This window comes from Poecilia reticulata, chromosome 11, assembly GCF_904066995.2.
Source record: "Poecilia reticulata chromosome 11, P_reticulata-male-v2, whole genome shotgun sequence".
Classification (NCBI taxonomy): domain Eukaryota; kingdom Metazoa; phylum Chordata; class Actinopteri; order Cyprinodontiformes; family Poeciliidae; genus Poecilia; species Poecilia reticulata.
The window spans coordinates 3775064-3787893 of NC_088840.1; the positions used below are offsets into that span (position 1 = coordinate 3775064).

The 12830-nt window shown below is 45.9% G+C and overlaps 1 protein-coding gene across 2 annotated transcripts in view; it reads left to right on the plus strand.

Moving 5' to 3' along the window:
* The window catches only part of arid1ab (AT-rich interactive domain 1Ab), a 67727-nt gene extending 56398 nt beyond the window's left edge, over nt 1-11329 (plus strand). For both annotated transcript variants that reach the window (XM_008421335.3, XM_081612247.1), the window contains exons 7-20: nt 544-714; nt 1104-1404; nt 1819-1964; nt 2051-2148; nt 2239-2448; nt 2552-2756; nt 5034-5166; nt 5518-5693; nt 6013-6142; nt 6227-6346; nt 6518-6614; nt 6784-7606; nt 7712-7842; nt 7958-11329. In XM_008421335.3, the coding sequence (XP_008419557.2) occupies nt 544-714; nt 1104-1404; nt 1819-1964; nt 2051-2148; nt 2239-2448; nt 2552-2756; nt 5034-5166; nt 5518-5693; nt 6013-6142; nt 6227-6346; nt 6518-6614; nt 6784-7606; nt 7712-7842; nt 7958-9880 (4664 nt within the window). In that variant the 3' untranslated portion in view covers nt 9881-11329. The remainder of the gene's footprint in view (nt 1-543; nt 715-1103; nt 1405-1818; nt 1965-2050; nt 2149-2238; nt 2449-2551; nt 2757-5033; nt 5167-5517; nt 5694-6012; nt 6143-6226; nt 6347-6517; nt 6615-6783; nt 7607-7711; nt 7843-7957) is intronic.
* Nucleotides 11330-12830: the final 1501 nt, after the last annotated feature.

The following is a 12830-nucleotide window of genomic DNA, read 5'->3' on the forward strand; positions in this document are numbered from 1 at the left end:
AAATATGTTCTACCCAGATATTCTCAAGCTTTGTTTGATGTTAGCTCTGATGTTAGAAGTATTTAAGTAGCTGCAGATGCATCTTCAGCTACCGGCGTTATGTTGTTCCTTTTAGGCAAAGACATGTTGGTTTTCTTATTTAAAGAAAGAATTTAATTATTTATTTATTTACATTTTGTGATGTATTTCTAATATTGCATAAATTGAGCTTAATTGGTTAACTGAAACATCAGCAGAATGCACCTAATAATTTTTATGCGATTAATCGCCAGGATAACCGATTAACCGCTGGGACGATCGATTAATTGCCGTAATAATCAATTGACAGTCAAAATGTGTGATAGAATTATTGCTTAGTAAAATAATTGTTAGGTGCAATCCTAATTTGCACTCATTCTTGGCTTCCATAAACTGCCTCTGTCCCTCCCTGTTCCTGTGGAAGGTTTGATGCTAAACCAACTGCAGACTTGCGTTTTTGATGCTGCTTGAAGTTGTTTTCATGGGCTCTGCCCTGAGCGACTGTTCCCTCTGAATCTCTTCCAGTGTACATGCGAAACCCTCAGATGCCTCCGTATGGGTCCCCTGGACAGCCTGGCTCTGCCTTATCCCCACGCCAGTCTACAGGAGGCCAGATACATAGTGGAATGGGACCATATCCCCAGAACAATACTATGGGAAACTATGGGCCTCAGGGGGGCCAGTACGGCCCACAAGGTCAGGCTTGATTTCTTAACAGGATTTCTTTTGTGTTTTCATAAAAATTATTTCCAGTCATCACAGAACAGCTGTAGCGTTTTTCTGTGATTGACAACATCCAAAAAAAAGGAAGAAAAAGAAACACTTTGAAATTCCTTCCTACTTGATGTAAATTATTAGATATCGCTTCACTTTGAAGTCTGAAGAAGTTCTGCCATGAGTCACAGCAGCAAGCAGAGCAGGCCGGATAGAGGCCGCTACAGTCAGACGGCCTGTCGGAATAGGCAGCACAGATTTAAATTCAGCCGAGTCGGAGAAACATTCCCATCACAGAAAATGTTTTTGTAGAAGATAACCTTGTTCTACAAAAATTACTAACTACTTAATGAGGTGTCTCATCCTTTCAGGCTATCCCAGGCAACCGGGCTACACAGGGATGCCCAACAGTAACTACCCTAGTGGGCCCGGAATGGGCGGCTCCATGAACCCCATGCCGGCTCAGGGCAGCGGGGGTCCGTACGGAAGCATACCACCCGGCAGGATAGGCCCGGGGCAGATGGGTACTCGGCCCTATGGTCCTGGCATGGGCCCCAACATGGGAAGCATGCCTCCTCAGGTGGGGTCCGGCATGTGCCCGCCTCCAGGTATGAACAGGAAGGATGGGGGGGCCACCATGCACCACGGCCCTGCAAACTCCATACACAACAGGTACGTGCTTTTTTACTTTCCTTTTATTTATTTTATATTTTTTCTAAGTCTATATATATAAGTCTATTTTTTTTTTTTCCTATGTCTTTGCAGTCATAGTTTCACGCTTGGACAATTAACTCAATTTTTTGTTTGTTTGTTTGTTTGTAATGCAATATAATTCCCCATCCATTCCCTTTACTTTTATATAAATATATATTAATATAAGGTAGCATCAAAATGGTCTTGAAGTCTTAAGATAATGATAACCTGATAGGATAAACTGTCCTTTCCTGGAAAATAATCTATAAACTCTGTGAAAGCAACAAGAAAGAAGGGATTTGTTGAGAATGCCAGTCTGAAGTGTTCTACATGGAGTTTTACTAATGAGCAAACTGGTCCTTTCTAAAGAAAAAGCCATTTTTCTTCCTCCAGGCCCCCAGGTTATCCTAACATGTCCCAAGGTATGATGGGATCAGCGCCTCCCTATGGCCCAGGCATGAACAGCATGCATGGTGTGATGAACCAGGGAGCACCGGGACCTTACCCAGTGGGTGGAAACATGGCCAATAACACCCCCGGTGAGTCCTACGTACTCTGATGGTACCGCCGCTGCTGTAACATCTCCTCTTATACGGCTGGATTTTTTTCTCTCCCAAACACTAAGGGATGGCACCTGGTCCTGAGTTTAGCATGGACAAGATGAACCCTGCCCAAAAGATCAACAACAAAGTTGATGGAACTCCAAAACCTGAATCCAAAAAGGTAAATGTCATCATCTTAAAAGGTTTTTTGTTTTGCATTCTTGTTTGTACTTTATCTTCCATATTACTGGTTATCTCTGTCGCCCTTTAGAAGTCGAGCTCTTCCACCATCACCAATGAGAAGATCACCCGACTGTATGAGCTCGGCCCGGAGCCAGAGAGGAAGATGTGGGTGGACCGGTACCTGGCCTTTGCCGAGGAGAAGGCCATGGGGATGAGCAACCTGCCCGCCGTGGGCCGCAAGCCTCTCGATCTCTTCCGCCTCTACGTGTCCGTCAAAGAGATCGGCGGCCTCACCCAGGTTAGACAGCAGTTTTGCACAAACTTATCGGTTTGGCCAAACCACCTGTGTAAATCTAACATGGTGGTTTTTTTTCTTCCCTTCGTTCTTTCTCTCACTCCAGGTAAACAAGAACAAGAAGTGGAGGGAGCTGGCCACCAGTCTGAACGTGGGCACGTCGAGCAGCGCGGCCAGCTCGCTCAAGAAGCAGTACATCCAGTGTCTGTACGCCTTCGAGTGTAAGATTGAGCGCGGCGAGGACCCGCCCCCGGACTTCTTCAACACGGACACAAAGAAGAACCAACCCAAGATCCAGCCTCCAAGCCCAGGTGAGACCTGCTGTCAGGCTGTTCCACATAGGATGAAGTTTTTCACATTTTTCATGTGACATTGACAAAACTTTCATTCATCTTCTTTTGTGGAAGCCACCGCATGCTTTTCATATTTTAATGAAAAAATCACAAGTTAATAATTCAATAATCATATGTTACACAACAACAATCAAGTCATTAAAAAAAGAACAAACATACATTCAATATTCTGTTGGAGTAAAGCTAAAATAGCCCCAGGCATCACTAACAACTCTACAAGAATTAGCATTTCAAAAGATTTCAGAGACACCATGAAAATAACTAAGTGGGTCAATGGCAATTTAGCTTAAGAAACCTTAAGACATTAACAAAGAACAATCAATAGTTATTAGGTCATTGTTTGGATATTTATCACAAATGACCAAACTCCTCTATGGTTGTAACAGTGTGGCTGGTGGAATGAACAAACAGGTTACAGGCTTGGTGAAGTTAGCTAAATGTCCACAGTTGTGTTTTCTTGTTTGTTTTTCTTGTCCCCCACACTTTGAAGATCCCTACTATAGCACAGAGAATGCATGTGGTTCATATGTGACAACCGGTAACTTCTTTTAAAGCTCTTTTTCTCCTTCATCTTGGACGACATTGGAGGTCTTCTGCGTTATCCGACTGTAAATGCCTCCATACTGTGTCTGTGTTGGGTAGGAGTTGGGTCAGAAAGGGCAGCGCTCTGCTCCGGGGTGCGGCTTGTTGCCCCGGAGCTGTTTGTTTTGGATAGATGCGCGTCGTAACTGCCAGGAGCAACACCACCAGGAGTGACCGCGTGCTGCCGTTGCCTCCGTTTGGCCGGAACCCAGGCCCATCAGACGCTGGGCTCCGAATCTGCACAAGAGGCAACAGGAAGGGGAGGTTGAAGGAGGGATAATCAGCTGGCACCGTGAGGGAGATGTGGGCACAGAGGTTGGGGTGGCAAGGGGACCACGTGGGGGCCGTTAGGTGATCTGGTGATAGCCTATGATGGCTCTGTGATTGGCCCAGAGCCACGGCAGCAGAGCAATACTCCCTGGAGATCAGGACAATGATGAATGAGGTCTCAGCGCATTGTGTGTTTTGTGTGTGTGTGTGTGAAAAAGTCACACAATTCAGCGTCTTTCTTTCTGTTTCTGCCATGCTACATTTTTTATATCCTTACAAGACCCCTCCACCCCCCTTCATCTGTAGTGGAGGGAAATCCCTGCCCAGAGGGAGGGGGGAGGGGTGGAGAGGCAGTGTGAGAACTGAAGAGGCTGATGTGAGAAAATGTGAATAAATGTGACCTGCCAGTGACCCCGGCTGTGTGTGTGTGTGTGTGCCAGCCAATTTAATGAATGGGAACCTGTGACTCATCAGACTGCCGTGTTAATAGTGAGAAGTCCTGGGCTCAAGTTAAGGATGAGCGATGCTATGTCACACACACTCACAACACAAACAAACCATCACTCACTCTTTCGCACACACACACACGCACGCACACACACACACACTGTGTCAGATGGCAGACTGCCGTCTTCTACACTCAGGATCAGTAACGGGTCAGAGTCAGGAGGTAGAACAGTGAATTGCAGCGTCTCTAATTAGTTAATCACATTTGAATTGAAAACTATACATGGACACAATAAGCAACATTTTTAATTCAAAAACTCTTTTTGCTGCCAAATTATGGATTGTAGACATAAAGCTCAGCATCAAATATGTTTCTTGTTTTTAATCTGTTATTGAGGTTCTTCAACCATCAGATTGGAACAAAGTGTTCTATCCATTCAGCTTTCCAGTGTTCCAGGAACTCCTGATCATTCATGGAACTTCTTTAGAGGTGTGGACTGTGGACGCTGACATTAGCATTGGGGATGTCTGTGCTGCTGCTGCTACATGTTTAGCATTGAGATGCTATTTTACTGTGGGGTTGAATAACTTCACTCATAGGCTAACTCACGTTTGCACAACTTGAACACAAAAAGTATTTTTCAGCACCCCAACAATCCAACAGATTGTTTTTTGGATCAAAAATGAAATCCCAGTGGGCAATCAGCATTGCCGTTGATCGCTGTTGTTAGAGGATGTTGCTTGTGCGTCAGATTTACGGGTGTTCCAGAAATGCATAACAAAAGTTCTGGGCTGGATTTTTTTTTTTTATGCATTAGAATCTATGCAGTTGATTCCCACTGCTACAAAGAGACTAAAACTAAAATTCACAGATTTATCCAGAGAGTCTTTACTGCTGCCTAAGTGTTGATTGTTGTTGTATCGTTGTTCTTTCAGCTGGTTCAGGGTCCCTTCAAGGTCCCCAAACTCCCCAATCTACGACCAGTTCAATGGCAGAAGGAGGAGATCTGAAGCCTCCCACCCCAGCCTCCACCCCACACGCACAGATGCCTCCGATGCCTGGTGTCAGGTATGATGTCAAAGATACAAAATTGTGATTTGGGAAACCTAATTTTGTCTGGAAGCCACCATAACATTAAACCTGCCCCCTTGTGGTTAAACTGAAGCATTACATCAACAACTAGAATGCAGTAATCAGAGAATTTAGGTGGATCCCTGCCTATTTGCGGTTGACCATTCGCAGATTTTTCTTTTGTAAAACATATCTAAAATATGTATTGCTACTTGACCCACTATTAGCTGGCACTTAGAAAGCAGCCAGTCCAGGAGTGTTATTCATTTTTCTTGCCACCGATTGGCTGCGGCAATAAGATTTTGCAATTTTAATGAACATTTTGACAACTCTTGTGTCATTTTGCAGGAGCAGTGTGAATCTGCAGGATCCGTTTGCTGATGGTGGAGACCCAGCGTTTTCCAGAAGGAACACCATGACTCCCAACTCTCAGGGCTACCAGCCGGGCATGGGCGGTCCAGAGATGATGAGTCGCATGACTCCCTACGAGTCGAGCAAAGACCCATTCGGGGGCATGAGGAAAGGTAGGAGCAATAATAAGTAGGAATGAGCCAATCCACTTTTTTCACCTCCAATACAAATTTGGATATCTGGGGTTTAGTACCAACTGATACCAATCCAATACAGAAAAACATTTAAGCAGACATAAATGTACTTAACTGCACTTTTATTTGCTAATTCTTCACCAGTGCAGCACACTTAAATTCACCAATAGCTTCATAAGCTTGGTCAAACATGTAAAAAATAAACTCCAACAAAGCTCCAAGTGGGCGAACTTGGAGCTTTGTTGGAGCTGTTGGAGCTGAAAACTAACAAAATGGTAATTTTCCTTGTGTTTCTAAGCTGGAGAACAGTTCATGCCCCCTAACCCGAACAGCGGAATGGGCGAACAGTACAACAGAGGACCACCAGGTCCCATGGGTAACATTCCAATGGGTCAAAGGCAGCAGTATCCTTATGGATATGACCGAAGGTAAGAACACTAGAAGATGCTTATTTTCAGTCATTTTCTGTATCTTTATGAAAGCTGATGATGGATGCTACTTCGTTTTTACAGGCAGGAACCAGGCATGGGCCCTGAAGGCAACATGGGGCCCGGAGCTCCTCAGCCCAATATGATGCCTTCTGGTTCTGATGCAGCGATGTACTCACCCAGCCGTCCCCCACCTCAGCAACGGTCAGTACCGTTAAGCGCAAATTGGCCTGTCTTACAGCCAATGAAAGACATGAATTTTTCCTTTAAGGCATTTGTGATCATGACTGCAATATCAATCTCTCTAAAATCCGAGGTTACGGATTTACTGTGGACATGAAACGCAATTTTATAAAATTTTATCCTTGTTTTCAGGCATGATTCCTACACAAATCAATACCCTGGCCAAGGGGCTCCCCCTGGTGGCCCTTACCCAAATCAACAGCCAGGAATGTATCCACAGCAGCAACCTGTAAGGACATTTTGTTTAGCATTTCCAGCTGTTTTACTCTTTTGTTAAATCAATACTCAATCATGTATTACTGGATGTTCCTTTTATATATGTTTTGTTTAAATAGAACACTATGGTATATACAGATGTGAGAGCAGAAATAATGGCGCTCATTGTTTTCTGCTGACAGAACTACAAGCGGCCTGTAGATGCAGGGTACGGCCCTCCAGCCAAGCGCCACGAGGGGGAAATGTACAACGTTCCCTACAGTGGTCAGCAGCAGCCTGGACCCCAGCCCTCTGGGCATCAGGGCCAGCAAGACATGTATAACCAGTACAACACATATCCAGGAGGAGAGCGCAGACCACCAGGCCCACAGGGCCAGTTCCCCTTCCCTTTTGGGAGAGATAGAGGACCTTCATCTGCAGGGCCAAACTCCCAGTCTCACATGCCTCCTCAGATGATGACAAGCTCGATGCCTTCTGGTCCTGACGGCCCCCAGGGCCCGGTATGGCAGGGCCGCAATGAGATGGGCTATCCCAATTATCCCAACCGTCAGGGACCTCCAGTACCAGGCCAGGGCCCCGGGTACCACGGTATGAACCGTTCAGGAGAGGAGATGATGCCATCAGACCAACGTATTAACCATGAGGGACAGTGGCCCGGCCACGTAAACCAGAGGCAGCCTCCGTTTGGACCTGCTAGTTCTGGACCACCTATGACCAGACCTTTACCTTCAACTTACCAGACTTCTCAGAACCACATTCCTCAGGTGGCAAGCCCAGCTCCCATGCCCCGGTCCATGGAAACCAGGACATCCCCCAGCAAGTCTCCCTACATGCACCCTGGCATTAAGGTGCAGAAAGCCGGCCCTCCAGTTCCCGCATCGCATATCGGCCAGGCCCCTGTGCAGCAACCCATGATTCGACGAGATGTGGCCTTCCCTCCCGGCTCTGTGGAAGCTACCCAGCCCCACCTTAAACCCAGAAGACGGCTCACCATGAAAGACATTGGTAAATAACTTCTTATGTCTTAGGCTCAATAAATTCAAATCACACATAGGCATGTAGGGTTTAGGTCATTTTGACTCATGGACGATTTGTTTTTTCTCTTTAAAGGCACTCCTGAGGCTTGGAGAGTTATGATGTCCCTAAAGTCAGGGTTATTAGCTGAAAGCACCTGGGCCTTGGACACCATTAACATTTTACTGTATGATGATGGCAGCATTACTACTTTTAATCTTTGCCAGGTAAATAAAGTACCTCTCCTCTGGCAGGAGCCTTACATCAGCTACACACCTTAACTAGGTGGTCTTGTCTCTTGGAGCTGTCATATTCATTTAAGTTTTTTGTTTGGTTTTGCAGCTACCTGGGTTCCTGGAGCTGATAGTGGAGTACTTCAGACGCTGCCTCATTGAGATCTTTGGCATCCTAAAGGAGTACGAAGTGGGAGACCCTGGTCAGCGCACCCTGATAGATCCCAATGCAGCTGAGGACTCCGATGATGAAATTCCCATACCTGAGTGTGAGGACATGGACACCGATGAGGAAGAGGATGAAGATGAGGAGAACGAAGAGAAAAAGACCAATCATGATGCCTCCTCACAGGTGAAGGTTAAAGAAGAGGAAGAAGAAAGCTCAATGAAAGACAAGTCCTCAGAAGAAGATGATGAGGAAGAGAAAAAGGAGTCTTCTACCAAGGAAGCCAGTAGCTCTACCTCAGGGTCTTCTCAGGACCCCAACGTCCACTTGGAAAAGCCAAAGCAGGCTAGCAAGTTTGATAAACTCCCTATCAAGGTAGTGCGTAAGAAGAACCCCTTCCGCTTAAACCACTTATCCAAGCTTGGGCAGCGACAGAGTTTTGACAGTGGCCTGATACACTGGAGTATTGGCGGTGGTGACACTACTGAACACATCCAGACCCACTTCGAAAGTCAGATGGATCTCCTTAAGCAGCGGAAACGCACGCTACCTGCCACTGAAGGCCGCAAGAAGGTCAAGCTGCTTGGGACGACGGAAAACCCAGAGAAATCCAAGTTCTGTTTGGAAGAGAAGGTTCAGCAGCAGCAAACCCAGTGTTCTGATCCCAACAAGGCCTCAACAGAGAAGAGTCCTTCCTCTCTTCCTCTCTGTGCACCAGTCACTGCCACCATTGATGACGTACTATCGGCCCGACCGGGGTCAGTCACAATGGAAGTGGTCCGTGGAGGTGCAGAGGAGCAGAAGGAGAATGGCAAGTATCTATTTAGCATCAACCCTGATCCTCAGAGTCGACGCAACGTCAAAATCCTGGAAGACGAGCCCCACAGCAAGGACGAAACTCCTCTCAGCACTCTGTCGGACTGGCAGGACTCTTTGGCCCGCCGCTGCATCTGTGTTTCCAACATCATCAGGAGCCTCTCCTTTGTCCCCGGCAACGACCTGGAAATGTCTAAACACCCAGGCCTCCTCCTGCTTTTGGGCCGTCTGGTGCTGCTCCACCACAGACACCCTGAGCGCAAACAGGCGCCAGTCACCTATGAGAAGGAGGAAGAAGAAGACGAGGGAGTGAGCTGCGACCGAGACGAGTGGTGGTGGGACTGCCTCGAGGTGTTGAGGGAGAACTGCTTGGTCACTCTGGCCAACATTTCAGGACAGCTGGACCTTTCTATCTACCCAGAGAGTATATGCTTACCACTGCTGGATGGCCTGCTCCATTGGGCGGTGTGTCCCTCAGCAGAGGCCTTGGATCCCTTCCCCACACTCGGCCCACACAGCTCACTTTCACCCCAGAGACTGGTCCTCGAGACCCTCAGCAAGCTCAGCATCCAGGACAACAACGTCGACCTCATTTTGGCCACGCCACCGTTCAGCCGCTTGGAGAAGCTCTACGGCTCGCTCGTACGCCTTGTCGGTGAACGCAAGGTGGCCGTTTGCCGGGAAATGGCGGTTGTTTTGCTAGCTAACTTAGCTCAGGGTGACAGCTTAGCAGCGCGGGCCATCGCTGTCCAGAAAGGCAGTGTGGGTAATCTGCTGGGTTTCCTGGAGGACAGCCTAGCCGCCACACAGTACCAACAGAGCCAAAGCTCCTTGCTTCAAATGCAGGGCGGTCCCCATTTTGAGCCTACGAGTGTGGACATGATGCGGCGAGCAGCCCGGGCGCTGCACGCCTTGGCCAAAGTGGAGGAGAACCACTCAGAGTTCACTTTGTACGAGTCGCGCCTACTAGACATCTCCGTGTCTCCACTTATGAACCCTCTGGTGTCCCAAGTCATCTGTGACGTACTCTTTCTGATTGGCCAGTCATGACAGCCGCCAGGGGCTTTCAGCTCTGCCTCTTTCTGTTTCCCACCCCTCCACCCCCAGACCTCCTTTTTTTTGTGTGTGCGTATGTATGCGTCGTATGCGCGTGAGTGAAATGAGTATAAACTGACTGTCCTTTGTTTTTAATTTATGCAAAAATCACCTCGGACTCTGCTGTCTTTTTACCCCTGCTTCTCACTAAAAGGAAGGAATATCATGAAGTAGTTGTGGATTTTAACCGTCTCACATGGAGCGACACCGGCAGGAAAGAGCAGATCGGGACCCAGGCATAGGACAGAGTGCACTGCCCTGCGGACTGGACTTGTTTTTTAATGAAAAAGAAAAACTCCATTCAAAAAAAAGAAAAAAAAAACAAGAAAAAAACTGTAACCAAAGTTGCTGTCTCGTTTACAGTGAGTTTGGGGGATACTTGTGCTTGCGTTCTCCCTCAGAGGGGTCCGCAGGGCACAAAGGAAACAATATTATGGTTCATGTTTGGAGGCTACGTAGACTCATGGACTGTGGTGTGGTATAATTGCTGTAATTTTGGATGCTATATACTCAGCCTCACAGGAACCACATTATTGGCTGTGAACAGACGTCATGGGAGGCCTGTGCAGTAGATTGTAGGACTTTTTTCTGTACTGTACACCTTAAAAACTGTAAACATACTGTAATAATACTGTTTCACACTGAGATATGCTGGCTTGGCAGCAAACTGTAGTTTTTAAAAACAGTTTTAGTTCATGTCGAGAGAAAACGGCTTTCCCCCCAAAGTATGGTGAACCTACAACACCCCGACCTCTTCTCTTTGTCCCTTGATTGTATGACCTGACCCTCTTATATTAAAAAGTCACCTATAGGACTGGTCCTCAACGCTAGACGCAGTCCAGGCTGCAGTGTAAATATCACGTTGTACATTACACTTCTCTCTTTCTCAGCTTCTGTTGCTCTTCATCGTTTTTAATCCTTTATCGAGTCCCCCCCACCCCCCTGGCGCCCCACCACCCCTCTCCTCTCATCAAGTATGCCATGTGATTTACTTGATGGCCTGCTCCCCGCTCCGTTATTTCGGTGCCCCAGCCCCTGCTCCATTCAGCGCTCCGGGGAGGGTGTTCAGCTGCTGTCCGATGCCACATCTACACAAACGTCAAGTTTCAGTTTGTCTCCGGGGCGAGTGTAGAGCTTATTAATAAGAAACGTCTGCAGTGTCATTAGAGCTCCCTCATAAAGACAAGCTAAACCTTGATGGAGAAACCAGTTTTCTTTTTGTTTATTTTTATTTTCCAGTGATGCGGATTCTGCATATTTGTATCTCAGATGATGTAGCTAAAGACTTGATGTAAATTCCTTTTTTCCCCCTTTTTTGGCTTAATGAATATCATTTATTCAGTATGAAATCTTTATACTATATGTTCCACGTGTTAAGAATAAATGTACATTAAATCTTCATAAGATGTTTGCTGTGCTTTTATTTCTGATTTGCTCTGAAAAAGTATTAATAGACTTTAATTGGATTTGTTGTAGCCTTGTTCTGTACTTCACTTCCTCCAGCGGGTCTTTTTTTCCATGATTTTTTTCGTTTATTTTACAAATTTGTTTATATTTCTCATCAAATTCCAGCAGGTGGCGGTAATGCACCAAAACATTGCCTGCTATCTGCAATTAAAGATGGACCACAGACAGGTAGGACCCAGAACTCAAGTTTTTCACAGATTATCTGTGTCATATTACACCATCCTGACTTCTGACATAGTGACAATTTTAAATGACATATTATAAAAACATAAAAGTTATATCAGCAGTTGTAAACAGCTTGTTCACCCACTTCGCTGTTTCTGAAAGCCCCCTTGTGGTGAAGCAGATTGACGTCAACCCACCGTTAATGTCATGACTCAACAGAGGAGGCCGGCCCGTTTTATGTTAAGGTAAACTACCCCTGCAATGATTACAGACGGTCTTTGCAAGGAATTTAGAGTAACAACACACAGGGTCCTCCTCTGGGTGGTGTGTGTTTGATGCACGTCAATGCTACTAGATGACTCTTACTGGGTTTCTGCCAAGATTAGTTAGTTTAGCATCAGTTACGCTTGAAATACAACAAAAATGAAAGGTTTTACATCACATGTCTGTTTAACCTTTCAAGAGTTTTCTGACATTTTATGACCCTACATATGTTGATGTCCATGCTTCCTTTGGTTCTGATTCTGACTTGATTTTTGGAAACCTCTGTGTGGTTTGTGAACGACCAGAGGCAACTCAGTCTTCGCAGGTTTTTGACAAATGTTACGAGAATGCACCCAAGAGCCCCATGATAACTCTTGAGGAGCTGCAGATATTGACAACTCGGGTGGGGGAATTACAGGACGTATTAGTTGTGCACTCAGAAAATTGTGTCTTTATTCAGTTGAATTTAAAAAATATATATATTTATCCAAAAGGGAAATTAAATGTTGCTATAACTCATATCATTCAAATATTTTCAAAGTTGTCATGGAAAGTGATGCTGTGGGTCAGGAAGGATCTGTCTTGAAACAAGTCAGAAGAGGCCTCTGACCAAAGACTGTTGCTGTACGACAGACTGGTGACATGCTAGCAGCTCAAATTACTTGAAAATTGCTGCTCAGACTCTCCAGCCAGCCAGACTGAGCAAACATTTCAGTCTGCTTGTGTGTTAAACTGGTAGATACATACTGCAAAATTACTTGAGTTGAGAAAGCTGAATTCAGATGCACTCCACACATTTCAGAGATCAATTGGTAAAAAAGGGTGGAAACTCATTCATGAACCATGAATCATTTTGCAAAAAAGCATCAGAATCTATGGTTGTAGAAGCTGAACAAACTACATTCTTCATGCGGCTTGTACATCTCAGGCACTGAAGCAGTTTTTTTTTTTTTTTTTGGCTGACATTTCTGAAATCAAATCACTGCAGGCACACCACTCAGCGGAGTTT